The 27,632-nt window shown below is 48.2% G+C and overlaps 3 protein-coding genes across 6 annotated transcripts in view; all 3 read left to right on the top strand.

The window, feature by feature from the left end:
- Positions 1-69: 69 nt before the first annotated feature.
- Positions 70-12,444, top strand: pals1a (protein associated with LIN7 1, MAGUK p55 family member a). 3 transcript variants are annotated; one of them, XM_067243814.1, is made up of 14 exons: positions 70-158; positions 5,453-5,970; positions 6,704-6,912; positions 8,116-8,193; positions 8,332-8,481; positions 8,577-8,738; positions 8,880-8,957; positions 9,042-9,225; positions 9,367-9,438; positions 9,593-9,664; positions 9,837-10,004; positions 10,214-10,416; positions 10,749-10,859; positions 10,972-12,444. In XM_067243814.1, exons 2-14 carry the CDS (start codon positions 5,616-5,618, stop codon positions 11,146-11,148), a joined length of 2,019 nt encoding a protein of 672 aa, XP_067099915.1. In that variant the 5' UTR covers positions 70-158; positions 5,453-5,615; the 3' UTR covers positions 11,149-12,444. The 3 variants fall into 3 exon arrangements, with proteins under 3 accessions (XP_067099915.1, XP_067099916.1, XP_067099917.1); XM_067243815.1 differs by having other exon boundaries at positions 89-247; XM_067243816.1 differs by lacking the exon at positions 70-158 and adding an exon at positions 195-251.
- A 1,040-nt stretch (positions 12,445-13,484) lies between these two features.
- Positions 13,485-22,911, top strand: LOC136949053 (cation channel sperm-associated auxiliary subunit beta-like). Its single transcript, XM_067243257.1, has 22 exons — positions 13,485-13,532; positions 13,919-13,973; positions 14,615-14,734; positions 15,322-15,474; positions 15,939-15,986; positions 16,090-16,170; positions 16,530-16,815; positions 16,996-17,140; positions 17,245-17,388; positions 17,497-17,641; positions 19,136-19,287; positions 19,645-19,835; positions 19,926-20,122; positions 20,240-20,563; positions 20,657-20,799; positions 20,904-21,101; positions 21,183-21,293; positions 21,418-21,528; positions 21,653-21,794; positions 21,996-22,093; positions 22,365-22,439; positions 22,702-22,911. The coding sequence occupies exons 1-22, from the start codon at positions 13,485-13,487 to the stop codon at positions 22,909-22,911; spliced, it is 3,177 nt and encodes a 1,058-aa protein (XP_067099358.1).
- Positions 22,912-23,491: 580 nt separating this feature from the next.
- The window catches only part of ccdc88c (coiled-coil domain containing 88C), a 31,188-nt gene continuing 27,047 nt past the window's right edge, over positions 23,492-27,632 (top strand). For both annotated transcript variants that reach the window (XM_067243106.1, XM_067243105.1), the window contains exons 1-3: positions 23,492-24,115; positions 25,178-25,278; positions 27,072-27,180. In XM_067243106.1, the coding sequence (XP_067099207.1) occupies positions 24,056-24,115; positions 25,178-25,278; positions 27,072-27,180 (270 nt within the window). In that variant the 5' untranslated portion in view covers positions 23,492-24,055. The remainder of the gene's footprint in view (positions 24,116-25,177; positions 25,279-27,071; positions 27,181-27,632) is intronic.

Here is a 27,632-nt window from a genome sequence, read left to right as displayed (position 1 = left end):
TAGCTAAGCCTGTTTCATGAAGGCACTGTGGCGCTGTGGAGTCGCTGTGAGACCCGTCTCATCCCAGCTTCGAGTTGGGAGTGACAAGCGACGGAAGGGAGAGAATTTGGAGTAGCAATATTGTGGTACAAAGTTTGCCACATAATTTTATGAATTAGGTAAGGTTTTTGCCGACTAACTCTGTCAAAACATATGATATTATATTGGATACGCCCTAAAGGAACATTTAAACTAGAACGTTACGAGAGTAAGTGAGTATGTCGCCTGTTTCTGTGAATGTTGAACTGGCATTGTCTGCAACAGGTTGTCAGGAAGGCTAGGGAGCTAGCTAATAGCTAGCTTGCTAGTTTACGTTATTATGCAATTCATATAACGTGTGTAAGGGTAAACTGTCGGAAATGTTTGCGTGGGCGGTACTAAGTTTCGGTAGATCAAAGTTAATATGTTAAGCTGTTGTAAAGATCATTTTACGTGTACGTAGCTTGCTAGTCTAATCACAACAGCGTCCACTTGAAAAGTCACGGGAGGTCCCTGTCACACTGCGCTGACCACCCTCGCTGAAAATGTCGCAATTTTTGTTTTGCCGTGCCTTATTATACTGCTGTTGCCTGTCAAGGCATGCCTATTAGCTCTTTGCTAAGCTCCGACTTGTTGCATGTCTAAATATTGTCTGATATGTCTGTAATCTAACCAAACCAGTGAATAGTAGTATACTAGAATCTGCTGGCTAACTATCCACTGTACACGTTTCTTTATCGTTTGGTCTTCCAAGTTACACACGTACGTTGATATGTCAGGGCCCGATATACAGTACTTAAATTAATTTGTTTTGTTAAGGCGACCAGTTACATAATATTATAGGTCCTGTAGGCCACTTTATCAATCTTGCGTTTACTAGGCAGTACTTTATGGAAGGTAACTTCCCCAGGAACAACAGTTGGTCACACTAACTTGTTAAATTACCGAAAATAAATCTAACCGTTGTCGACCACACCCCCATCCTAAATTACACACGCTGACGCCCATACTGACACACTCTCTTACATACCACACAGAACACAGTCACCCCACGTGTACAGTCTTATCATCACCCACAGGACAGGCTGACTGTGGTTGTCCTCAACAACCTCCTCTCAATCTTATCATTTCCTGTATCTCAGCCTCCCCAGTCAGTGCTAGCTCTGCTTCACAGTGATAACAGGGGTCTGACTGACTCAAATCTTGTCCTTGACAAATTCTTTGGACCTATCTACAAGTCACAGTCAGTGCTCTGTTTGGTACGTTGCGCATAATCAATTGGATCAGATGATCTGACTCGCTTTGCTATTGTTGTATTTATCTTTTTTTGTCTCTCTGAGTGAGTGTTGTACAGGCACATGATGTAGATGTTACCCTGACCGACCAGACTGCAGTGGTAGCTAGGCAGCGAGTGGGAGTAAAGTGGAGCACAATCACCTGGTCAGGCCTGGAGGAGAGTTGAGATCATTCTCTTAGTCTTGGACGAGAAGTGGTCCTCGAACACCTGGGTGTGGCAGAGGCTGCTCCATGCCACCATGAGGTCCGGTCTGTCAGCTGGATGCTTTATACAAGAGTACATACACGGAACTGGATGTTCTCTTTCGCTCTCTCTCTCTCGCTCTCTCTCTCGTTTCAGTCTGCTTGATATCAGTTTCAGACTCTGGCTGAGTGGAGTCAATTTACCTCAGCACTGGCCATTGGCATCCCAGGATGCAACACAGCAGACAGTGTTAATGCAGCATCTTGCCTCTCGATTTTTTGGGCATGCATTATTCACAGAGGCACACACCTGCACAAACCCTCATTTCCTTCTCACTGTCCAATCATATTCCCTTATTTCATGTGTCCTTTTCTGATTCCATCTCTTCTGATTCCCCTCCTCTCTTTCTCTATCTGTCTATCTTAAACACCCGTTCAACTTCCCTCACTCCCTCCAGCTCTACCTGTCTTTCTCCTTCACCCCTCATAAGGGCAGTTGGAGGTAAAGACAGGACAGCAGTGGGCTTGAGGCCAGTATTCACACAGTGGTTCTGTGTTCTCTGTGAACCTTCTCTCCTCAGGAATGCCCTGTCTGGCTTTACCCACCGGTAGAAGCTTCTCACTGCGATATTCCAATGCTCAGCCTTGCTCCCTGCTGCTATCGCTAGCCTGGTTGACTGCTACTGTTCCCAGCCTTGCTCCCTGTTACTGACCTCAACCTTGCTACTGGTCCTAGCCCTGCTCCCCTATTCTCGCTGCCTGCCGCTGGCCCCAGGCTTCCTCTGCTAGCCTTACTCCTGCTACATTACCACCAAAGCCCCTGACTCTGATCACTGTTGTCAGGCCCTGGTTCCACAGACGTCGCACATCTCACCTGTGTCTAAAGCCTGCAGGGACTGGGCTAGGCTTGGCTAGTTTGAGCTTTAGCCTTTGGGGGCTGAGCTAGGCTAGTCTGAGCTTTAGCATTGTAGGGACTGAGCTCGGCTAGTCTGAAATATAGACTGTAGGGAGGTTAGAGTATCTATGTGGAGAGTGTGTCCTGCTGGTTTATACATTAACTCGCTTACCCTTGGTTCCTTTATCTCTGGAGCAAGGTCGGGGTGGGGGTTTAAAGATCCCTTATGTGAAATTAGGACTAAATACTACTGTGTACATCAAGGAGGTAAAGCCCTCCTAATGTAGTGTGGACTGTCCTGGATCTGAATGTGTCCAGCAGGCCCCTCCCCCTGGTACGCTCTGGTACGTGCCCTGCTCTCAGTTGCCTGGAATCTGCAGTCTCCACTTTGACTCTGTGTGTGTATGTGTGTGTGTGTGTGTGTGTGTGTGTGTGTGTGTGTGTGTGTGTGTGAGCAAGGTAATGTGCTGTGTGTGTATGAGAGAGAAACTCCAATGGAATGTGGAGCAGAAGTTGCTAAGGAGATAACAGACTGGTCTGGTTCTGCTCCCTCATTGACAGCAGAGGTTACTCACACACACTGACATACAAACACAAAACAAACACTCAGCATCTGCTATCATCTAGCCTGATGTGTTTCTGCTGATTGGGTTATTCTGGGTGCTGGATATGGAAATAGTGGAAGAGATAGACTGTGTCTATGAAACAGACCGGTAGGGCTGCTTGGCTAGTCTCGGTGAGAATGAGTTGAAAGGTCATGTGGTCTGTTTTGTTTACATCGTAGCTCTTGCTTTAGCCCAGTGGTTCTCTCAACCCTGGTCCCCAGGGATCCCCTGCCCTGCATGTTTTAGTTGTTTCACTGCTCTAACACACCTGATTCAAATGAATGGGTTATCAAGCTCTGTGGAAGCCTGAAAACGACCATTCATTTGAATTAGGTGTGCTGGAGCAGGGAAACATCTCAAACATACAGGACAGCAGACACAGAAGACCAGGATTGAACATCCCTGATCTGAAACATGCAGGCAGGGGTTTTCTGAAGAACCAGGGTTGAGAACCACTGCTTTAGCCTGATCAACCAGCCACACACCGCCTGCTTGCTTTGTGCCTTCCTTCCTGTGTACAGACCACAGAGGCATGGTCTGGGTCACTCGCCTCATTTGGTTATAGCCTCATGTAATCCAAATAGCTGAAAGTGTACCTGTGTGCATCACACTGTCTAGGACACAGCAGTAACATGCAGCAACAGCAAAACGTACTCACGGTGCCTAAACCGAAACACCTGCACACACTCAAACCGGCACACACACACTCAAACCGACACACACTCGCACTCGCTAGTGTGTGGTGACTAAGCCTCAGAGCGGCAGATGGCCCAGGACAGCAGGAGATGTGTGTTCTGCTGAAGGAGGCAGGGATGAGGGGTGGTCTTGCCAACCTTGATTAGCTTTATATTCTGTTGTCAGGTGAGTGTGTGTAGTTTCAGGTCCTGTAGTCAATGTTCTGTATGGGCTGTGGCCATTTGTTGATACTCTAGCCATGTGTTTATACAAGAGAAACCCCCTTCCTCCCAGCTAACAGCCCTGTTCCAGCAAGCTGAGAGATGTACAGTAGCTGTGTGTGTGTGTACATGTGTCACACATGTATCTGATGTTGTACTTAATCAGGCTTCTGCTTCAGATTATAATTAGAGCCACAGTGAGCACACATACTCAGTCCTTCCTGGCAATCACAATAGGTCCTTATGCTGCTTTGCTCTGGAATGCTGTTCCCAGGCAGCCTGGCATTCCTGCCTGCTGCATCATGGGAATTGTCCCTCGTCACAAAGACCGCCCAGGGGAGTGTGTTTGTGCGCCAGAGTTTCTGTTCAACAGGCCTGTTCATCAGAGGTGCAATAATATTATCAGCACTCACTGTTGTTGTTGTAACACACTTTTGTACCCGTGTTCCACTCTCCTCCTCTCCCCTGAATGAACAGACTACAGTTCATTATCTGAGGAGAATCAGTCTGCTAGTTCACCAGTCACCCCAGTTCTTAAGCCAGTCCACCAGTGCAATTATCAACCACTGAAACAAGACAGCCGGTAAGGCAGTGAAACATGGAACCAGCCAGTAGACTGTGTAGAGTAGCGATTCCCAACCTCTGGGCTGCGGCCCACTAGTGGTCCGCTAGGGTAATACAGGTGGGCTTCCAAAGCAAAATGACATTTTGCCTTTAATCCATCATGACCGAAACCCCAATAGAAAAATCTGGAAACGGGAGGGATCTCTGTGAGGGCGAGTTTTTTTTCTCTGAACTTAGTTTTTTCAACCTTTTCAACCTTTTTTTCATATTTGAAAATATTTTTTCAACCTATAGAAAAGTATTTTTCGAAGGTTTTTCAGAATTAGTTTTTTTTCAACCTTTTCGAAACTTTTTTTTTTTCCAACCCTTTTTTTGTGTGAAAAGCTGGTTCCAGATGGTTGTCCTCCCAGTGGACAGACCCTCGGTATGAGGCGGTCGTGGACATGAGGGTACCTCCCCCCCCCCCCCCCTCTCTCTCTCTCTCTCTCTCTCTGTCTCTCTCTCTCTCTGTCTCTCTCTCTCTCTCTCTCTCTCTCTCTCTCTCTGTCTGCACCATCCTCCCTCCCCCCTCCCAAGTGTGCGCCTGTCTTTGTGTGTGTGTTTTTCCCCCTCAAGCTTGGGACCTCCCTCCCGCTGACAAAGCTGTTGTCATGACAACACGTAGGGGCCGTCGCAGCTCGGTAATCTCCTAAGAGGGGAGGAGGGGGGGGAGGGAGGAGGGGGGGGAAGTGGGACGAAAGGAATTTGGAAGGACTTGTGGAGGGGAAGATGGACGGGCAAAGGTTACCTACCGACATCTTCCCAGCAGTCAGAGTGACCTGTGTACTCCGTTGGGATTATATGGCTTGTTACTGTACTCAGTGTCAATAAGAGTGCTACTAGGAGGTTAAACAACTACTATAGTGTGTGTGTGTCCATGCCACATGCGCATGTGTGTGTGTGTAGTTGTGCCTGTAGAGTGTGATTTTAACAGTGCCTCATGCTGTGTTCCTCAGGTGCTGCAGTGTGCCTCTAGGTGTCATGGCTGACCAGTTCACAGAGCTGCCCTCATAGAGACCCACCTCCCCCGGCAACCCGTGGACACACACAAACACCCCGACCCCTAACAACCACACACACACACACACACACGCTGCGACCAAGTCGTCGGGGACTGTGATGACCACATCCCACATGAACGGTCATGTGACAGACTCGGAGGGCGGTCAGGGCTCAGGGGGAGAGGGTCACAGGGAGATGGCGGTGGACTGTCCCAGCGACCTGGGTGCCAGGACCCTGCCGGCGCGTCGCTCCGCCCAGCTGGAGCGCATCCGCCAGCACCAGGAGGACCTGAGGAGGAGGAGGGAGGAGGAGGGGAGGCAGCGGCAGGAGCTGGACCTCAACGCCTCCATGCGTCTCAAGAAGCTGGCCCAGAACCCCAAGGTCGGCATCGACAACCCCACCTTCGACCCCGTGGAGGGACCCGGGCCGCCCCTCGGACTGCCCCCCGGCCTGGGCGCGCCCACACTGCTTGGTGAGTCTCCTGGTGTGGCCCACACTGGGTCAGGGCTGATTCTAAAGGATGTTTTTGGGGGGACACTGTTATTGGTCTTATTGGTCAGGGCTGTGTCTGTGTGGGATGTGGTTGGACCCTTGATCAAGGACAGGTTGGAGACTGGAGGAGGGGGGGGGTGTTTCTCCCCATTTCCTTCATGTGTGGAGGCAGGCTTGTTTTTCTCTTGTATTGCCCCTCGAACAACATTTCCAGGGAGGATTAAGAATGAGACAGATGCAGACAGTGCAGTTTGCTGTGCATTCCTGCAGTAAAGCTCTCTGAGGGGGTCACGTCCTGTCAGACCTCTGCTGAGGGCCTGGGAACGAGGAGGAGAGGGGAGGGGAGCGGAGGAGAGGAGAGGGGAGCGGAGGAGAGGGGAGGAGAGGGGAGGAGAGCACTCTGTACAGAAGTCAAGGAAGAGGTGTGAGGAGTGTCTTGAGAGAGGGTGGAGAGAAGTGGCAGGGGGGAGGGAGGGAAGGGTAAGTTAATTAAAAACTCTTAGAAAACAACGTCATTATTATTATAGTCAGTTAGGCGACAGCTCAAGCCTTCCTCCAACTTGCACACACACATACACACACAGTCAGTTTGTCCTGTAGTCTTGGCTGACATGGTTTATTGAATACAGCAGTGAGATGAGGAGTATGTATTTCAGTTCTATATGTGTAAGCTGTACCTGTTTAACCTGTGTGTGCGTTTGTGTGTGCCGCAGAGCTGGAAGAGCTGTTGCTGTCTCTGAAGCAGGTGCAGGGCTGTCTGAGCGACTCCCAGAGCCAGGCCGACATCGAGCTGGTGCTACAGCTCGTCCAGAAGACAGACTTCCAGAAGGCCGTCAACATCCACAACGCCGTGGCCCAGAACATGAACCGGCCCAGCCCCCCCTACCCCTTCACCGACCATGCGCTCTCCCTGGCCCAGGAGGTAAGGACCTTGATATCCTCCCTCTGCCCCCCACACCCCCCCACCTCCCTCTGCCCCCCACACCCCTTCCCCCTCTTATTTCCACCCCTATCACTCCTTCTCATCCTAAGGGACAGTCAGTTATTTTGATTTATAAAAAAAGAAATGGTTGTTGGACAGATTTTAAGTGAAGCGTGACAAAAAAAGACAGGGAGAAAGATTGAGGGGAACACATGTAGCAAAGGGCCAAGGCCAGGCCGAGAACCCAGGCCGCTGCGGAAAGTTCTCAGCCTACACGGTACGCACACTCACCCAGTGAGCCTACACGCTATGCACACTCACCCAGTGAGCCTACACGCTACGCACACTCACCCAGTGAGCCTACACGGTACACACACTCACCCAGTGAGCCTACACGGTACACACACTCACCCAGTGAGCCTACACGGTACACACACTCACCCAGTGAGCCTACACGCTACGCACACTCACCCAGTGAGCCTACACGGTACACACACTCACCCAGTGAGCCTACACGGTACACACACTCACCCAGTGAGCCTACACGCTACGCACACTCACCCAGTGAGCCTACACGGTACACACACTCACCCAGTGAGCCTACACGGTACACACACTCACCCAGTGAGCCTACACGCTACGCACACTCACCCAGTGAGCCTACACGGTACACACACTCACCCAGTGAGCCTACACGGTACACACACTCACCCAGTGAGCCACTGGGGTGGCCCGGGACAGGCAGTTCTGTCCCAGGGTCCTGGTCTGGGTTGGCCAGCGCGGCTCCAGTAATGAGGCCAGCTAGACAACAGCCCCTCTGTTCTGTTACCCAACAACAACAGCAACCATTGGATGATCTGATTGTTCTCATTAACGCCGTCAGCCCTGCCAGCATGTCTCTCATCCCAGGAGAGAAATGGAAATAGGATTAGGTTAGTGACTGGGTGAAGTGCTTGGGACTAACCCAAACTTGACCCCAATGTGACCCCTCATCTAAGTCCATAGACAAGCAAGTAGTTTGCTCATGAGTATTTCTGGGTTTGGAATTCTGACTTCACGTCCAATAAATACATCTATAGACACCCATACCACTGAAAAGCTCAAGTTATTGTTTATCCAATTCAGCTTGGTTGAGCGCAACATAAATATATCACATTGGGTGTTTCTGGCGTGTGTGTGTCTAACCACCAGTGTGTTCTTCAGGTCCAGTCCATGGTTCTGTCCAGTCAGCACAAGGAGGGCCTACAACTCCATTCCCTGCTCACCTCTACACACATACAGGTGTGTGTGTTCTACATTTGTGTTTGTACAAGCTTGTTTGTGTATGTTTGTGTAAAAGGGAGTCAGATGGCTGAGCGGTGAGGGAGTTGGGCTAGTAATCTGAAGGTTGCCAACCACACGTGTGTGTGTTGTCTGCAGGCCGTGCTGCTGGCTCATGACTGTGTGGCGGAGCAGGAGATGCAGCTGGAGCCCGTGACCCCCCCTGGCGGGCCCTGTGAGACCCTTTCCCAGTGGGGGGGGGAGACCGTCAAGATCGTCCGCATCGAGAAGGCCAGGGACATCCCCCTGGTGAGCCCCTAAACCCTGGAGCTCACTGCACATCTCCTGAGCACTCCTGCCCCGCCAGCGTTTAATCAGTGTGTGTGTGTGTGTGTGTGTGTCAGGGGGCCACGGTGAGGAACGACATGGACAGTGTGATCATCAGCCGCATCGTGAAGGGCGGGGCAGCGGAGCGGAGCGGCCTGCTCCACGAGGGAGATGAGATCCTGGAGATCAACGGGGCGGAGATCAGGGGGAAGGACGTCAACGAGGTCTTCGACATCCTGGTGAGGCAGGCAGGCAGGCAGTCAGTAAGACAGGCAGGCAGGCAGTAAGACAGGCAGGCAGACATACAGTAAGGCAGACAGGCAGACATACAGACGTTCAGCATTGGGTCTGTCCTTCCTCTAATCTGTCTGTCTCCCCAGGCGGACATGCACGGGACCCTCACATTCATCCTCATCCCCAGCCCTCAGAGTAAACCTGCTCCTGTTAAAGAGACTGTGGTAAGAACAGCCAGCCGCCCTTCTCTCTCCTCCTTACCTTCCCCTCCTCCCAGCCTGGTCTAACTGTCTCTGTTGTCTCTCCAGGTCCACGTCAAGGCCCACTTTGACTACGACCCATCAGACGACCCCTACGTTCCGTGTCGGGAGCTGGGGCTGTGCTTCCAGAAGGGGGACATCCTCCACATCATCAGCCAGGACGACCCCAACTGGTGGCAGGCCTACAGGGACGGGGATGAAGACAACCAGCCCCTGGCTGGACTGGTGCCCGGTAAGTCTAACTCACATCCATGACATAGGAACAGCCTTGTGCAAGCAAGGAACTGAATCACAGGTCGAAAGATACAATCATTTTTTGCCTCTCTCCTTCGTTCGTTCCTTACTTCCTTCTCTCCCTCCGTCCCTCCTTCAGGGAAGAGTTTCCAGCAGCAGAGAGAGGCGATGAAACAGACCATAGAGGAAGACAAGGAGCCAGAGAAGTCAGGTGAGTCAGACAGGGACCCAAATGACAAAGGCCATAAAAACACACAAGCACGCGGTGTCCACTTTAATCCACACGTGTAGAGTCTATGAATAACCAGTTTGCATCGGCGTGGCCAGGGCCAATTCTGCTTTAACCTCTGACCTTTGGTCTCCAGGGAAACTGTGGTGCGCAAAGAAGAACAAGAAGAAGAGGAAGAAGCAGTTATACAACGCCCACAAGAATGACGGTAAGACTCTGCTTGGCAACCAAAATACCTAATAAATAGACTGCTTTGATGTTTGCCTATCCTCTACGGAACTGGTTTATTTATGGTCGTTTTATCAAAGCTCCTCGACTCGGCTGTCTGGATTCCTCATTCTCTCCTCCCTTCCCACCTCCTCATCTCTCCCCTCCGTCAGACTTCGACAACGAAGAGATTCTCACCTATGAGGAGATGGCACTGTACCACCAGCCAGCCAATCGCAAGCGTCCGATCGCTCTGATTGGTCCGCCCAGCTGTGGTCAGAGCGAGCTGCGGCAGAGGCTGCTGTCCAGCGAGCCCGAGAGGTTTGGAGGAGCCGTGCCACGTAAGGCCCTCCTCTCACACCATCGACACGTCGATACGCGACACCTGCTTGTTCTAAAGCAGGTGTTTAGGCTCAGATACTGTCACTCGTTCTTCATGGAGACCGTTCACCCACCTGGGGTGTCACTTTGAAAATATTCCTTGCGTATCATGTTGGCCGTGGCAGTGCTGTGTGGGTTCTGACATGTGACTGGCGTGTTTTGTGGGCAGACACCACGCGCAGCCGCAGGGACACGGAGGCCAACGGGCGGGACTACCACTTCGTCTCGCGGCAGGCGTTCGAGGCGGACACGGCGGCGGGCAAGTTTATAGAGTCGGGCGAGTTTGAGAAGAACCTGTACGGAACCAGCAGTGACTCTGTCCGCCAGCTCATCAACACGGGCAAGATCTGCCTGCTCTGTCTGCACACGCAGGTCAGCCTCGCACTCACTCTCTCACTCACTCACTCACTCCGTCTCTCTCACTCACTCAGTCTGTCTCTCTCACTCACGCACTCACTCACTCTGTCTCTCTCTCTCACTCACGCACTCACTCACTCTGTCTCTATCTCTCTCACACACTCTCTCATCCTCTCACTCTCTCTGTCTCAAACTCACTCATTCACACTCTTTCTCTTTCTTACTCTCTCTCCCTCTCACGCATTCCGTCTCACTCTCTTTTACTTGCTCACTCTGAAATCCTCATATACAAACTCATCTTCACAGCAATGAAAACTGCCAGCATGTTCATCCTTCTCTCCCTCCAGTCATTGAAGGTGCTGCGTAGTTCCGATCTCAAGCCCTACATCATCTTCATAGCTCCTCCCTCCCAGGAACGCCTGAGAGCTTTGCTGGCCAAGGAGAATAAAAACCCCAAGGTACCACCTTGATGCGTTTGTCTTTTTCTGTGCGCGTGTGTTGACCTAGCCTGTTGCAGCACCAAATGACATCACCCCATCGACCCTGCTCTGCTCCTCTCTCCCCTTCTAGCCGGAGGAGCTGCGTGACATCATCGAGAAGGCCCGAGAGATGGAGCAGAACTTCGGCCACCTGTTTGATGCGGCCATCGTGAACACAGACCAGGACAAGGCCTTCCAGGAGCTGCTGAGACTCATCAACAAGCTGGACACTGAACCCCAGTGGGTCCCCTCCTCCTGGCTGCGCTGAGGAGACCCACACACAGGCTCTCTCTCATTCTCTCTCTTACTCTCTTATTCACAGTTAGCTGCAGATTGTCTACCACCAGTGAACCAGAGGACAAACATACACTTGTGTATTGGCTTAGCTGATCTCTAGGAAGAAAAGACAGAGGATTTGTTCTCTGTTTCGGTTCTTTACTTCCTGTTTCTGTTTCACTAAATTAACCAATCACATTCCACCCTTATGGAAAGACTTGGCACTTGGCAGCAGTAGAGTTAGACTGTCTCTCTTCTGCAATTTTTCTGGTAGAACTATTTATGATTGTAAATGTACAGTATCTGTTTTTTAGACCTTTGAGCCTCTAGTGCGCTTACACACACACAGACACACACAGACGCACACACACATGCAGGGACCTACTGAATGGACCTACATATACAGTACACCCGTTTCACACACACAGGTGATGTTAATACACACACACATATACACATCCTGCTCTAAGGTGTGTATTGTGCTTTGTGAAGTAGCAGTCCTATTGATGATGATGATGAAGGTGACTAGCAGAAGTGTATCTTATTAAACATCACTGGTCACTTCCTCCCCAGTACTGCACAGGTTTTTGTCACATCATCACTATCCAGCTGTTTGTCTCTCTTCTCCACTACAATATGAATGCTGTATCTTTTACTATGTGATATGTGTGTCAGGTCACCTCAGATCAGTGTTTCAATGTGGTTTTATTTGTGATTATCATTATGTCAACGATTAATACACATCAGCAAGGTAAACTCAACTGAAAACAGCCTAAATCTTAAAGGGTTATTAAGAAGTTTAGTTGATCTAGTGTGTGTCTTGTTTGTGTAGCTGGCTGGCTGGATGCATGCGTGTATGTTTGTGTATTTTGGGTGAGTGTGCTTGCACAGAGGCCGAACTGTCTCTGAGATTCAGGCAAGTATTATCTCTAGTAGATGACGGTGGGAACAGTTGAAGAATTGTTTCAAGTTACTATTATTATTATTACACAATTTTTATTTTGATAATCACTGTGCATTTAGTTTCTGACATTTATATATTTGTAATATTAAAGATAGATATATGAAGTCCAGAAGAATAAACCAATAGGATTGCTCCACTACACTTCCATCCTTCCTATTGGTTCTGGTTGTGAGAAGAGGAGGTGCCTGTTGGCTCCTGTAGGTTCGAATTTGTAACTGGAAGTAGATTAAATGAATGTAAAGTTACTGTATTAAGAATCACCTCTTCTTTTTCAAAATCTGTTTTTGTATGAATTTTAAAACGAATTAAAATCAGATTGATAGATATGTTGTTAATTGTTTATATTGGTAATTGTTTTTTTAATTCAAGGTAACCCTTTGATTATTTCTCATTGGATAAGGCTCTGGAATATATGAAAGAATAAATTGAACTAGAGAGGGTATAATTTGTAGGGAAATTGTGGAGAATAAAAATAAATAAATACTGCATCACCTTCAACCCTATTGTTTAAACTAATATCAAACATTTTGATAAAGACAATATTTTAAATAACTTCCCTCTGTATGCCTGAGCCATTAATTGTATATGGCGGGAGGGACCAGTTATCCCCTAACAGGGTGAGAAAAACAAGTGTTGCGAGAGCGGGAGAATTTGTTGAAATGCGTTGAGAAACGGGCTCTAACGTTACTGTATCGACAATTCTATTCAGTTGTAGTAGTTGGTAAGCTAGGCTAGCACTAGCTCCTTCACTGGAAACATCACAACTTACATTCAGTAAATGTCTAAGATTCAGTAGATGTCTTACACCATTTGTAAAGTAAATGAACTAACTTGCCGGCTAGCAATTACTTTCAACAACTGTTAAAACCTTTATGAACGATCTTTTAGCTACACACTCAGCACAGGAGTCTGAGGAGACACGAGCTAACTAGCCAGCAGCGCGAGCAGCCTGGACTGGAGCTAGGCAACAACGTGAGATGACTGAAGATCGTCTGTCTAGATGGGTGTGTGATGAGCGTGATCGGCTGAAGGGTTGTTACATGCCCCCTGCAGGCCGTCTTTTTTTTTAACGTTTGGAATAATCTATATCATTTTGTTTAATATTTTGTTAAGATGACCCAGACCATGATCATTATCAGCATATTATTGCTAGTGTTGGCTCCGTTTGGAATCACATATGATGAAGGTAAGCTAATGTTAGCTCGCTACGCCAACTCAGCTCACACAGAGACAGATCCGTTAAATGGACAGCTGTTTCGACTTGTCTGTGCCACGGATAGCTATTACTGTCAGTAATATGTGCACTTTAACGGACCATAGATGGTGATGAAGAAGGGGAGAAATTCTTCCAGTGTGAGGGAGAAATGGAAGAAAGCAACAGGGTGCGTCTGTACCTAGGCTTGAACAACCTGGTAGGTGGACCTTTGGCGCCCCCTAGTGGACTGATACTACCAGTTATCTTACGATAGGAAATGTACTATTTACTCTTCCTAAACGGATCATTGTTCTGCTTGTGTGCAAGGTGGTGGACTGTATGCTTCGTAGGACTACAATGTCAAGCATTCAGTACAGGAACCAGCTCGAGCTCTACACGTCAGCAGACCTGCTACCTACTGTTGAAATTTACAACAGTACCAACACTTTAACATTCACCTTTAGTCTTAGCAAGGTGAGACTGACTTATCTTAGACACTGGAGGGTAGTGAGGTCCAGATTTTAATGTGAGAAGGGGAGACTGGGTTGCCTGGACAGTAGGCCTAAAAGAAAGTGTGTTTTCTGATATGTGTGTGTACATCAGGTCAAGTCCACCTGGCAGGTCAACATCCCCAGAAAAAACTTGACCATCAACACAGGTGAGTTTAGTTTAGTCCTGAAGCTTGTAGTAGCAAATTATATAAATATCTTTATACAAAGATAGCCAGACTCTATTAGAATAATGATGGCAGGACAGACCCTTTGCATGTTAGGTGAGGGGATACACATATCAGATGAAAAAACGACCTGATATAATGTGTATCCCCTCTGTAACCTTTGCTAAAAAAGGCAGACATCTCCATATTATCTCAGGTTGTTCATTGTGACCAAAAGAACTTAAAATAACACACATGACATTTGGTCATTCTGTAAATTCGGTAAATTGTAAAGCTAGCTAACTACTAGACTTCTGCTGTATGGGAATCGCAGGAGCTGACCAGTCGAAGAGCGTACAAAAAAGCACACCCCACAATTTCCCCAGAAATTGTATCCTCTCTAGTTATTCATGTATCACTCCACTTTACACACATTAATAACCGTTACACTGCTTATCAATATAAAGTAGCTAGCACTCACTTTTGTTCAAGAAAAGGTTTGTGTTGCTGGTCAACAGTCCAGCAGAGTTGTTTTGTCTATTTTGTGCTGACGGTGGCCAAAAATGATTAATTAATGAAAAACCCCAAACTGCTGTTGCTTTGTTAACTAATAAATGTCTCCTGCCCACCGCCCACTCCCACAGTGTCAGCTCCGGTGGATGAGTGGTATGTGGAGTTTAACATGTTCCACGGGATGTCCATGTTCGTAAGCCCGGGTTCCATGCTGGAGCCACTGAAGGGAACCCTAGTGGACATAGCCAGAGGTGGGTACAGGATGCATTCTTCTGAGGAAAGGTTTGGTTCGAACCTGAGGACAAACTTTTCTTATCACCCTCATATGCTAACACTCAGTATCTGATTGCACTATTGCACTATGTTGACCACTCATTCTTAGTCTTATTCTTATTTTTATATATATTTTATTTTATATTTAAATTGTGTTATTCTTAGATTAATTTGAGATTCGTATATGTTTAGTGTTTGCACCTCCCTGTCACAGTAAATTCCGTATTTGTATAACATACATGGCGAATAAACCAAATTCTGATTCTGATAATAAACCAAATTCTGATAATAAACCGAATTCTGATAAACCAAATTCTGATTCTGACTACCTCTGCTCTGCTATTGATAAGGACGTCTTAACAGTCAGTATGTTTGGGGCCTATCCCTTCTGTCCTCCCCTAAACCTACGTCTTGGCCAGAGATGGCAAAACTTGTTTTGGCTTAATCATATTTAGAAAATATTTTTTGAACCTATAGAAAAGTAAAATTATGTTGCTTTTTGCCTTGCTCCATAGTAGCTTTGTAGACTAGCTTACGTTTGATGTGGGTGTGTGTGTTTCCACAGAACCCATCCTGCAGTGGACCATAGGGGAGGAGTTTGTGGCTAAGGACGTTGTACCCCATCTGAAACAGGTTGTGAACCTGGAGGTCAGTCAGAGTCCCTGTGCCAGTGATGTGGCTGTGCTGGCCCCTGTGTTTCCCCCTGGCGGACACACTGGTGAGGGAGACAAACACCAACTCAATAATAACAATCATGATTTTTTAATTTTTTTATTAAAATAAATACGCTTTTATCCAAATCCATGTAAAGGGAGAGATTTAACATTTGACCTCCAAATCTGCAGTCAAACGTTCTACCACTGAGCTAAACCCACCCTCCCTAAACCATCTTATACAGTGTTGTGTGTTGATCTTGCTTACATTTACATTTACTCATTTAGCAGACGCTTTTATCCAGAGCGACTTACAGTAAGTACAGGGACATTCCCCCCGAGGCAAGTAGGGTGAAGTGCCTTGCCCAAGGACACAACGTCGTTGTGCACGGCCGGGAATCAAACCGGCAACCTTCTGATTAATAACCCGATTTCCTAACCGCTCAGCCATCTGACCCCCGTTTGTTTATCTGTGTGTGTACTGTAGGAGTGATCTTAAGCGTAACCAGGTCCGCGTTCACCTCTGAAGCTCGCTGGTTCAATGTTACTCGCACTCTCTGCGGCCTCATCAATGAAGGTACCACACACAGCTCAGCAGAAACCTTACTGTGTTACTTTCAAGGTCAGGTGACGTGAGTTCTTCCTCCCCAGTCTGACCGTGTGTGTGTGTGTGTTTCCAGTGTGTGTATCAGGTTGTGTGGGTATCTCCATCGTGGACGTGATGCTGACCAACACCCATCTCTTCCTGCTGACCAACAGAGGTCTCTTCATTAGCCAAGACCTTCTGTCACCTGCCTCCAGACCCCTTAAAGTACTACACACACACACATACACACACACACATACATGCATGCATGTTAATGTATATTCATGCTGTCTCTGTTTTTTCCAGTTCACTCTGCTGTTCCTGCCTGCCCTGGCTCAGGTCAGTGGAGTCAAATAAAAGTGATCATATGGTAAAGTCTTTTACTGATACATCCGTCTCTGGTCCTCTGCCCCCCCCCCCCCCCCCCCCCCCCTCTCTCTCTCTCTCTCTCTCTCTCTCTCTCTTCCTCCCTCCTGCTTCTCCTCTTTGTCTCTATCTCTCTTTCTCTCTCCTTTCCTCTGGTTTTCTCTCCAGATGGACTACTCCTCCACCACCATGTGGTTCTCCTCTCAGTGTTGCACAGATCGTTTATACTTCAATGGTACCTCAGCATCAGCTACACCATCAGCTACACCATCAGCTACACCCTCACCTACACCATCAGCTACACCATCAGCTACACCATCACCTACACCATCAGCTACACCATCAGCTACACCATCAGCTACACCATCACCTACACCATCAGCTACACCATCACGTACACCATCACCTACACCATCAGCTACACCATCACCTACACCATCATCTTATCTATGTTGTGTGCCCCGCCTAATCTTCTTAATCTGATCCTCTATCGAATTAGATGACATCATCAGTCTGATAAACAACGAGGGAGAAGGAGATAACCTGGTAGGGATCATGGGATCTTCATGTCTGACCACCAGACATCCCAGTGTGTGGGAGTAACTGGATTGTGTGTGTGTGTGTAGAACTCCAGGTGTGTGTACAGTGAGTATCCGTTTAAAAAATGGTCCATCTGCCGGGCGTCCAATGCCGAGCTGAAGAAGAACGCCCACCATCGCTACCTGTCCTTTCTCCACGACCGCCACCAGAATACCGGTCTGCTGCTCTCCTACACAGAGGTTAGCCCCCCTGCACACACGCACACACACGCTCACACACACACGCATACATACATATACACAAACACAGACTGACTGAAACCATTTTTTCTGGTTTCCCATAGGAAGGTGCAATGGTTTCCGTCTTTGGGTCAAAACCTGGGTCAGACACTTTTTATACTCGTACCAAGTTCCCTCCAGTGCAGATCAGTTTTGTGCCGAAAGGCGTCATCATGATGAACAACCATGTGATACTCTACGGCTCTGAGGTGACCAATCACAGCGCAGAAAAACATCAGACCTGGTTGAATTTTTCCCCTTACCTCATTAAATGTTTTTGTTGTTGTGTGTGTTTTCCCTCGTGTGTGTGTGTGTAGGTCTGGACGTCCACCGACAGGGGCTCTTCCTTCAAATGGGTGTTCACTCTGAGGGGGGAGGTGGTGGTAGAGGCGGTGACCTGCTCAGCCAGTGGAGTGGTGGTGTTCTCCACCGAGCAGGGACACCTGTACATCATGAAGTCTGGTAGCCACACACACTGCATACTGACACACTGTATACTGACACACTGCATACTGACACACTGCATACTGACACACTGTATACTGACACACTGCATACTGACACACTGTATACTGACACACTGCATACTGACACACTGTATACTGACACACTGCATACTGACACACTGCATACTGACACACTGTATACTGACACACTGCATACTGACACACTGCATACTGACACACTGCATACTGACACACTGCATACTGACACACTGCATACTGACACACTGCATACTGACACACTGCATACTGACACACTGCATACTGACACACTGTATACTGACACACTGCATACTGACACACTGCATGCTGACACACTGCATGCTGACACACTGTATACTGACACACTGTATACTGACACACTGCATACTGACACACTGCATACTGACACACTGCATGCTGACACACTGCATGCTGACACACTGTATACTGACACACTGCATACTAACACACTGCATACTGACACACTGCATACTGACACACTGCATACTGACACACTGTATACTGACACACTGCATACTGACACACTGCATACTGACACACTGCATGCTGACACACTGCATGCTGACACACTGTATACTGACACACTGTATACTGACACACTGCATACTGACACACTGCATACTGACACACTGCATACTGACACACTGCATACTGACACACTGTATACTGACACACTGCAGTGTTTCCCCTAGGTTTACAGCTTTTGGGGGGGGGGGGGGGGGGGGGGGGGGCGGGGGGCGGCGACCATGTAGAGACAGAAATGACATGCCGTCGTGTAAATAAGATGAATAACATACGGCCATTTAGTTTGTTTAATAAAAGAGCAAGCTATAGACCTGTTTTATAGGAAAGGTAACCTTAAATGACTTATTTTGTGATCGGGCGCTATATAAATATAAAAATTAAAACATATATATATATTAACTTGACCTTCCAGGGGGGGGCAGGGGGTGCCGGGCGCCCCCCTAATATAATGGTAGGGGAAACACTGCACTGTATACTGACAAGGACAACTGTTGTGATGATGTTCGAAAAGAAAGACTTGATGTCTGAGGATTAACTGACCATATCGACATGGTTTGACTAGGATGTTTTATTCGTAGCCGGTTGGGAATCATTGGTCCATTGGTGATACAGCACTTGGTGGTTGAATGACTTACAGAGTGACTTATATACATTGGAGTGAACAAGTGTAAATGTACTGTAGTTTAGGGCACTGCATGCGGTAATGACGTTTCTATCCTTTGAGGGGATACATGACAATATGGTAACTCATCAAGGCACTGCAACGTCCTACTGCTGCTGTCTTGAGCTAGAGTCCTCATGTCATATCTGAGCAGTGGGAAAGTTCCCCAAGTGACTATTGACCTTGGAAAGGGTTAGAAAAAACGGCAAACTCCTATCAATAAAGGTATGCTAGCTCCTGATCTGCTGCTCCCCCCTCCCCCAGGCCAGGCCAGGTATGCTTGGCTGGATGAGACCGTGGCGATGGACAGCAGTCTGGTCTGTGATCACATGGATATCCTGATGAGCGTTCAGCTGGACCCAAACAGCCCCACTGGCCTCAGATACAGGACCATCGACATGAACGAGAAGATCCAGGTGACGCTAACCGTGTGACTCTGGGAAACCTCCTCGCCTTTTGAGAATCAGCCCCTCGCAGAAACGAACAAAGGCCTTTATGGGGTTGGTTACATTTAGTCATTTAGCAGACGCTCTTATCCAGAGGGACTTACAGTAAGTACAGGGACATTTCCCCCCGAGGCAAGTAGGGTGAAGTGCCTTGCCCAAGGACACAACGTAATTTTGCTCGGCCGGGAATTGAACTGGCAACCTTCAGATTACTAGCCCGATTCCCTAACCCCTCAGCCACCTGACCCCCTGGTTATCATTTAGAGCTCAACCAATCAGTAAGACCAGTAAGGACCCTGTGGTGTCTGTTGACGTTTGTTGCCACAGGAACACAGGATGAGTTTTGACCGCCCCCTGGCTCTGCAGTACACCACAGACCACACCGTGTTGCTGCATGTGCACAGACCCATAGAAAACAGAACTGTGGAGGTGAACAGTCAAGCCATCGAACACTCTACCCCTGCCGTGCTGCACACCCAGTTCTCACTGGACCATGTGGGCAAGGTCATCTACTTTAGGTGGGCATTTTCACACACACACACACACACATACACACACTTGCTCGTCTCCTCTTTCTCCTTTTGAGCCTTGTGTGTGTGTGTGTCCAGTGATGGAGGCATGGTGGTGATAACGGAGGTGTTCCTGAAGCACTACTTCAGTGGTTTTGATGGCATGGTCGCAGGAGAGATCCTTGTGCCAATCAGGGCAGCCAGCCTGACGGAGGAACCTATTCAGCATTGCGACCTACTGGTGATAAAAACAGATACAAAGGGCTTTATTGTCAATCTGGTGATTCAGAGCCAAGGTGAGACGGTTAAAGGAATATTCCACTCAAAATGAGACCTGATGATATGTGGTTCACTTTGGATGTAAAGGTATAGATGTTCTTCTCTATCTGTCTGTCTGTCTCTTGGCCTATTAGATCCAGCTCTTGCCTTTAACTCCAGTCATATTGGTAAGACAGTGGTTTCCCCCGGTTACAGCAGCTACATCATCTTAAGTGTTCTGGAGGGGGGGGTGGCTGTGGCCAAGCCCACCATGCCAGCCATCGTCCAACCCCAAACAATGCAGGACGAGGGACACTGGCTCCTCTTCTCCGCCATGGGAACGGAGAACTGGGTAATGAAGGAGGGGCCATGTCGCCATGCCCTGCAGTCCATGGACGACATGACGAGTAACGCCCTCATACGCATCAACGTCCGAGAGCAGCTCAAATTCACCTTCAAGGCCTTCATGGCCGATCACTGTGAGTGGAAAACATGTGTGTGTGCGTTTTCTACGGGGATTAGTCACTCAGGTTTAAAGGTTTGTGTGTGTGTGTGTGTGTGTGTGTGTGCAGCCATGTCTATGGTGTACAAAAAGAAATTTATGTTTGTGGTGCTGACCAACCCACTGGCCATCAGAGTGACAGCCAGTCACTCCTGGGACTACACCAACAACCACATCCTTACACTCACCGCCTTCAGTCACCTCTGCAGGAAGGTACCTTCATCCAGCCAGCCATCCATCCTTAATCATCCATCCTTCAGTCTACAGTTGTGCTCAGCTTGTGTGTGTGTGTGTGTGTGTGTGTGTGTATCCACCAGGCCATGACCACGGTGACAGTGTTCATCCCAGAAGCCTCTCTGCTGTGTGACTCCTCCTCCTTCACCTTCACGCTGCAGAACTCCTGCCCAGAAGGCCTCAGCATCGTCTACCTGCGCCAGGAGCCAATCAGCGAGCACGAGTGGCTCTTCGGTGATCCTAGGGATGAGCTGGACAACGAGAGGCTCTTTGACCTGCCGGTAGGATTCGGAGCCAGGGAGGGAGGTTCCATGGTTCAGTGGTTCATGTTCAGTGGTATGATGACGTGTGTGTGTGTTCAGGTGAACTACCGCCCTCCCTCAGAGCTGGGGGTCCTGATCCCGACCACAGATAACATCTATAACGCCGACCCCAGCAAGCCACGCCCCCGGGAACATTACCATATCTCCAAGGTTACCTGCTCTGACATCTAGTTGCACTGTTTTACTGTCTTTTTATGGTTTTTAGCACCCGGTAAACGTTCTCTAGGGCCTCTTGAAATCTGCTGGAACTTCTTCTGGCTTCCTGTGTGTGTAGAACTCAGGGCGTTATAAGCATTGTGCCGGGAAGAAGACACTGGAGGAGTGTGGCTGTACAGACGATCTGAGAGTCTCTCCTCTGACCATCAACTCTGACTGCAGACAGAGGGTAAGCACACACGCATCGTAATCACTAGCACAGAAGCAGATGCTATTATTTGGCTTGGTCTGGAAGATAATATAAGGCTACTGTTTTCTGTGTGTGTGTGTGTGTGTGTTTGTTTTTTGTCTAGGTCCTTAGGATGATTTATCCAGTCACCAAATTCAACTTCACTCTGTTTCTGAGGAGGACCAATCACCCTGACCGACCGCTCATGTCCCCGTACTTCGTCACCGTCACAGAAGTCAACAACAGGAGCAGCTGGAGCATCACAAGTGACACACACAAGCACACACACCAAACACCAACACACACACACACACACGCCAACACACACACACACCAAACACCAACACACACACCAAACACCAACACACACACACACGCCAACACACACACACACGCCAACACACACACACACCAAACGCCAACACACACACACGCATCCATTCTGTGACCTGTGTATGTGTCCTCAGCATCCGAGACCACCCCCACCGTGGCCAGGATGAGACGGTACCTGAGCAGACTGAACGAGACCCTGTACAACCCAAACGGCCTGCAAATCAGCCTGTTTGTACGTAGAAACTCCTGCCCACCAGTCGGAATTAGTCAGTCTTAATCAGAATGAATCAATCAGCACTAAACACATTTACATTTGTTCATTTAGAAAGACGCTTTTATCCAAAGTTACGTACGAAATGTGCAGCAGATAATCAAGGAGTAGAAGTGCACAGTTCGAACAGTATTACAGGGGTCAGTGCCAAATAACGGCCTGTATTTTGCGAGACACAGCGCAACAATCTGTCCCTCTTTTAGTGTCCCTCTCCCTCCATCTCTCCCTCTAGGGCTCAGAGCTGTTCCACTTCAGAATCACCGTCATCCCAGGGGTGGTGCTGTGTGACCTAGTGGACGAGGTGCAGGTCTGTGGAACCCTTTCCTCTCTATACACCTATAGGTCTAGACCTCTCTATCTTACTGTATATCTAGAACCCTGTGTGACCTGGTTGTACCAGTGCAGGTCTGTAGACCTGCATCTTTCTCTGGATAGAAGTGGAACTACAGAAGCTCTCTGAGTCTGGATGTGTACATGTGTACACATCCTGGATAAGAGCGTCTGCTAAATGACTAAATGTAAATGTATACAAAACCCTGTGGCTCTGTCCTGTCCTACCTGTGTTGTAGATATACGTGGACGAGCCTCCTCTGGCTTTCCCCACCCACTACCTCATCAACAACATGACAGCCATCCTCCTGGGGGGCCTGCTGCTGGTCGGCTTCCTGCTCAATTACAACGGCGTTTCCATGCCGACCAAGAGCCGAATCCAAACCATGATTAATAAGCGCAAAGCATCTGTAGCCCCTGCCACCACTGACTCCAGCACACTAAACTAGGAACGCGCAGACATATAGACAGACACAAACTCATGACTGAAACCAGTTGTTTCTGTTTAGTGACATGTTGGTGTTCATGTTTTATACTGTTCTTTTTTGGGGGGTGGGGGGGGGGGGGTACAATTGTTAGTTTTTCTGATGCATAATAAAAAGTTGACATATTCACTGGACTGTGATATTGTAGCCGTGTGTTATTGGTGGTGGTGGTTCCAGTGTAGGGGAAGTGTGGCTTTGGTGGGGGTGAAGTGAGACCAGACAGTAGAGGGTGCTGTTAGGTAACACTATTAGCAGTATCAGGCGTGGAGGAGCGTTTCCGCCAGGCGCTGATCTTGGATCTGCTATTTGTGTTTTATCTGACAGAGAACTTAGTCCTGGGAAGAACCAGCTGCTGATCCCAGGGCAGCGTCTAACGAAGTCAACATCAGACAGATTCCTTTCATCTAATTACGTCACGTCGACTTTAGATCACTTGTCTGGACTCGTTCATTGGCTGTTTTCACTCTCAGTTTGTTCGAGTTGATGGGTTGGTATTGGCTGGCGCTGCAGTCGGTGAAGCCTGCATTTCATGCGTTTACAGGTTGATGGTGATGCGAGACAAATAGGCTAACGTGCGGAAAGGTCTGAAACATGGGGCTGGAAAACCTTTTTCTTCAACTGAAACATTTGTAACTTTAGTTTCTGGCTGCGAGGTACTCTATTTATGGAGAACACTTGTCCGTTACACCTCCATGGCACAACTCCAGTAGGATCTGCTACTTTGTAGTCCGTTTGCGTGGTCGGATTGCCTGGCAACTGTTTTCTTTTGCACTGCAGAAGTTTTGTATAAGAAAATTGTGTTTTCGTCTACTAGAGACCTGGCAACCTATATAATTATATTTTAAAATCCTTGCAACCTGGATATTACTTTTCCATAAGACTTTTTCCGTAGTTTTTACGTCTTGGAGACCGGAGTTCCTAACGTGCTTGGGACCGTGAAACAATAGTCCCAACGTGCGGGGGATATCGATGCCTCGCGGCATTGTTCTGCCTCGAGCGGCTTTGCTCGGTCCCTAGCCTCGGGGAATGAGCAACGGAAGATTTATCTTCTTCACAATCAGTCTGGGATTTACGATTTGGGTGGAATAGTCCGAAGAAGTTTCTCAAAATGGATGTTACAGTGTCTGAGTTGATGAGCAACTTCATAGATACGCCGTTGGTTGTGTGGGTGAGTTTGTGTGTCCTTTATTTATAGTGTTGGATTAGAACCTATTGACAATTTGCTCTTCTGACTAGACAGGGGCATATGTCTTAAGGTTTCATTTTACCCTAACGTACCCTGCAGCTGTGTGAAGTAGCAAATCTCACAACTAATAATACAATTTCGATTTTGACAGTAGCCCCTACAATAATATAATACAGCTTGTGATCTAACCGTAAATACGATGGCAATAATATATTTAAACTTAGAGATGTTCATAAATTACGGTATCAGTTCAGCCATTTATATGCAGGACATTGGAGGCCGACCAGAATGAGCTAATGTTCTGATGTGTGTTATTGACCTGTCACCGAGCTAGAGTCTGCATGTCAGGTGCTCTTTACACCTGGGCTGCATCCCAACAGTGTTTAGTGGCCCTCTCTCCTCTCCTTATCCTAACACTGGGCAGTGATAGGGTTCCAGGGATTCCTTAAAATAGCAAGAAATGGGTCTTTGTGCTAAAATATTAATCAGCAATTTTAAAAGAAACGGGAGAAGTAGGTTGCTCCCAAAGCAAACTTAAAGGTAGGTGAGGGAAGCTTTTAAACATTCATCAAGAAAGGAACGTTTTACTTGATAATCCGAACGCGGCCATAGAAGTAAGCTAGGAGATGAGTATCAAGGAAGCTGTTGTGGATGATGTGGATACTCTCCAGTTAAGGCCTAGTGGAGGAGGCAGAGGGATGACAGGTCGAGGTCAGAGGGGAAGTTGTTGGATGATCTTGAGAACTTCCTGCTGGTGTTGGTCTGTCACATGACCACACTGGCCCAGACACTCACGTTTCACCTCCCCCAGTCACCTAACAGTTGAGACTGTAGATATCTTATTGGGTAGCCATGTTAATGTAAAGTATGCATCAAAAGCAACAGAGGGGATTCGAAATCGCAACCTTGATTTGCAATCAAAGGCTCTACTGCTTAGCTACATCCACATTCTCCCACGTTGACAGGCCTGTGAATGAACCAGACCAACATACAAGACGCCGTATTCCTCTCCTCCTAATCGTCCTTCTCTCCTGTCTTCTGCAGGTGAAGACGTTTGGACCTCTGGGTTCTGGCTCAGAGGACAAGCTGTCCATGTTCATGGACCTGGTGGATGGAGTCTTTCTCCACAAGATCATGACCCACGTGTGAGTACTACTCACTGCTGTCGGTGTGAGAGACATATAGAGAGAGTGAGAGAGACATATATAAAGAGAGAGACACATATATATATAAAGAGAGAGAGAGAGAGCGAGACATAGAGAGTGTCTCAAATCTTTGTTTGTCAGCCAGTATTACGCTGCAGATCATTTCCTGGTTGAGAGAAGCGGAGAGGAGAGGCTCAAAGAGACAGGATGAACACAAGTCAGACTGAAACAGCACACACGCACACCTAGGCGGGAAATGAACCACAAAAAGGCCTAGTGCAGCTGTTTAAGTTAGCACTAGATTGGCTTGGTTTTCCTCTCACTAGCTGATTGTAGTTGTTCCTCACCTCACAGACAGATAAATCAAATCCAACTTTGGGCTGTTAAGTGGTCATCAGCTACCACTGTTAGACACCATGGTAAAGTTGACTCTCTCCTCTTCTCCATTTAGGTGCCCCCCCCCCCCCCCCCCCTACTAAATTTGATTAGCGTCAGTCTCTTTGTGCTCCCAGCTGTGCTAACTGAACTCCCTCCCCTCCTCTCTACCCCCTTATTCAGTCCTCTCCTTTAACCCACTTTCCCCAGCCCTCCCTCTATCCCAGCCCCCCGCCAAGCCCCCCCTCCCTCTCTCTATCCCAGCCCTGTCTTTCTCCAGCTTCTCACCCCCCCACCCCGCAGTCCTGCCAGTCTTAATAACAATTTTAAATGCCCCCCCCCCAACCCCCCCTCCTGTCCACCCAGACAAAGACAACATTATAAGCCTGCTGTTGAGACAATGACACACAGACACATAGAGGGATCTGGTCATGCGTGACCTAGCCGTGGTAATAAGTCGACGTCACGCACGCCTCGTCATATGTTCGTAAGGCACGCAAAGGGAGGGCCCGAGTGTCATGGTAACCAGACCAGCTCCAACCACTGCTTAGGGGACAAGTTTGTTTTGCTTGTTACACACGTTAGACTCTCACAGACTCGCATGCACACAGACACACACAGACTGTGTAGGATAGTGTAGAGGCCATTGAACCAATATTGTTTGTGTCTGCTCATTTCCATATGTTTGGGTGGGTGGAGATTGCTGCTCAGTGCCAGGTTGGCCCGGTGACATGGACTGGCACAGATCTGACACACATGCACACAGACACACACACTCACACACACACTCAACTTCAGAGTTATGTTTAGCTAACAACTTCAAAGATCAATGAGAGCCTGGTTAGAGATGGATGGCTGTGGTAACTCAAACTGCAATGTGGTGTGTGTGTGACTGTGTGTGACTGGTGTAAAGCTGTAAAGGACGTGGTTCTGCTAGAGGGCTCGTTGGCTAACATAGGAAATCCATAATAAGCACCATGACCCGGTCTACTGCCCTAGAGAAACAGGGCTGGGTGGGTGCAGGGTGGGGTGGGTGAGGGGTGGGTGAGGGGTGGGTGGGACATTCCAGGCCTCCACTCATGTGTGTACGTTTAATATAAACCCAAACAGTCACTAGATCACATGAACAGACACACACCTGTCTGTTAGGTCTGTTCTGAGTGCTCTGTCCCCTACCTACAAAGACATTGATGTATACGTGTGTGTGCATGTTTGAGGCCTGTATGGCTTTTTTTCAAACCATCCTGTTCTAAATATTTAATCCTCACGATTAAGCCACCCAACCCCCCCCCCCCCACACACACACACTCACTGTACACACACACACACACACATTCACTGTACACACACAGCCCCCTAGAGCACCCTCCGCATGTAATGTGTTTGACGTGTGTAACATCGTGTGCGTGTTTCCATAGAGACCCCAGCCCGACCAATCAGCGCGTCAACAAGAACATCAACAACGATGTCCACCTCCGCATCCAGAATCTCAACACGGTCATCAGACACATCAAACTCTACTACCAGGTAACACACACACACGCAAAGGGAGACAGTGATTCCTGGACACGCACACCTTTCCTAAACACCTAGAGGCTAGTCCAAAGTCTGAAGTTTGTGTGTTTATGGTGTTTCCCACTAAACTTTTATCACCACTAACTTGGACTTCTAGGTCTCTTTCTCAGTTTGTCTCTGGCCCTACTGTCTGTATTTCTAATATCTCTACTTCTTTCAATTATATTGTATTCCTCTATAGCTGCCTTTCCCTCTCTCTGTACGTCTCTGCCTTCTCTTACGTCTAGATAACCTCACAGGAAGAGCAGCCAAGCTCAGTTCGAGAGGGGAGGGGTTTCGCACACACACAACATTTGGGGGCCTCTCAAAACACACACACGCGCATGTTGATCAGTAACAGATGTGTTGTCTTTGCCAGTGCTAATCTACAGACCATTAGATAAGTTGTGTGTGCGTGCGTGTTG

This window comes from Osmerus mordax, chromosome 9 (genome assembly GCF_038355195.1).
Source record: "Osmerus mordax isolate fOsmMor3 chromosome 9, fOsmMor3.pri, whole genome shotgun sequence".
NCBI classification, from domain to species: domain Eukaryota; kingdom Metazoa; phylum Chordata; class Actinopteri; order Osmeriformes; family Osmeridae; genus Osmerus; species Osmerus mordax.
The sequence above is the reverse complement of the archived record's forward strand: the minus strand, read 5'-3'. Positions and strand labels throughout refer to the sequence as shown.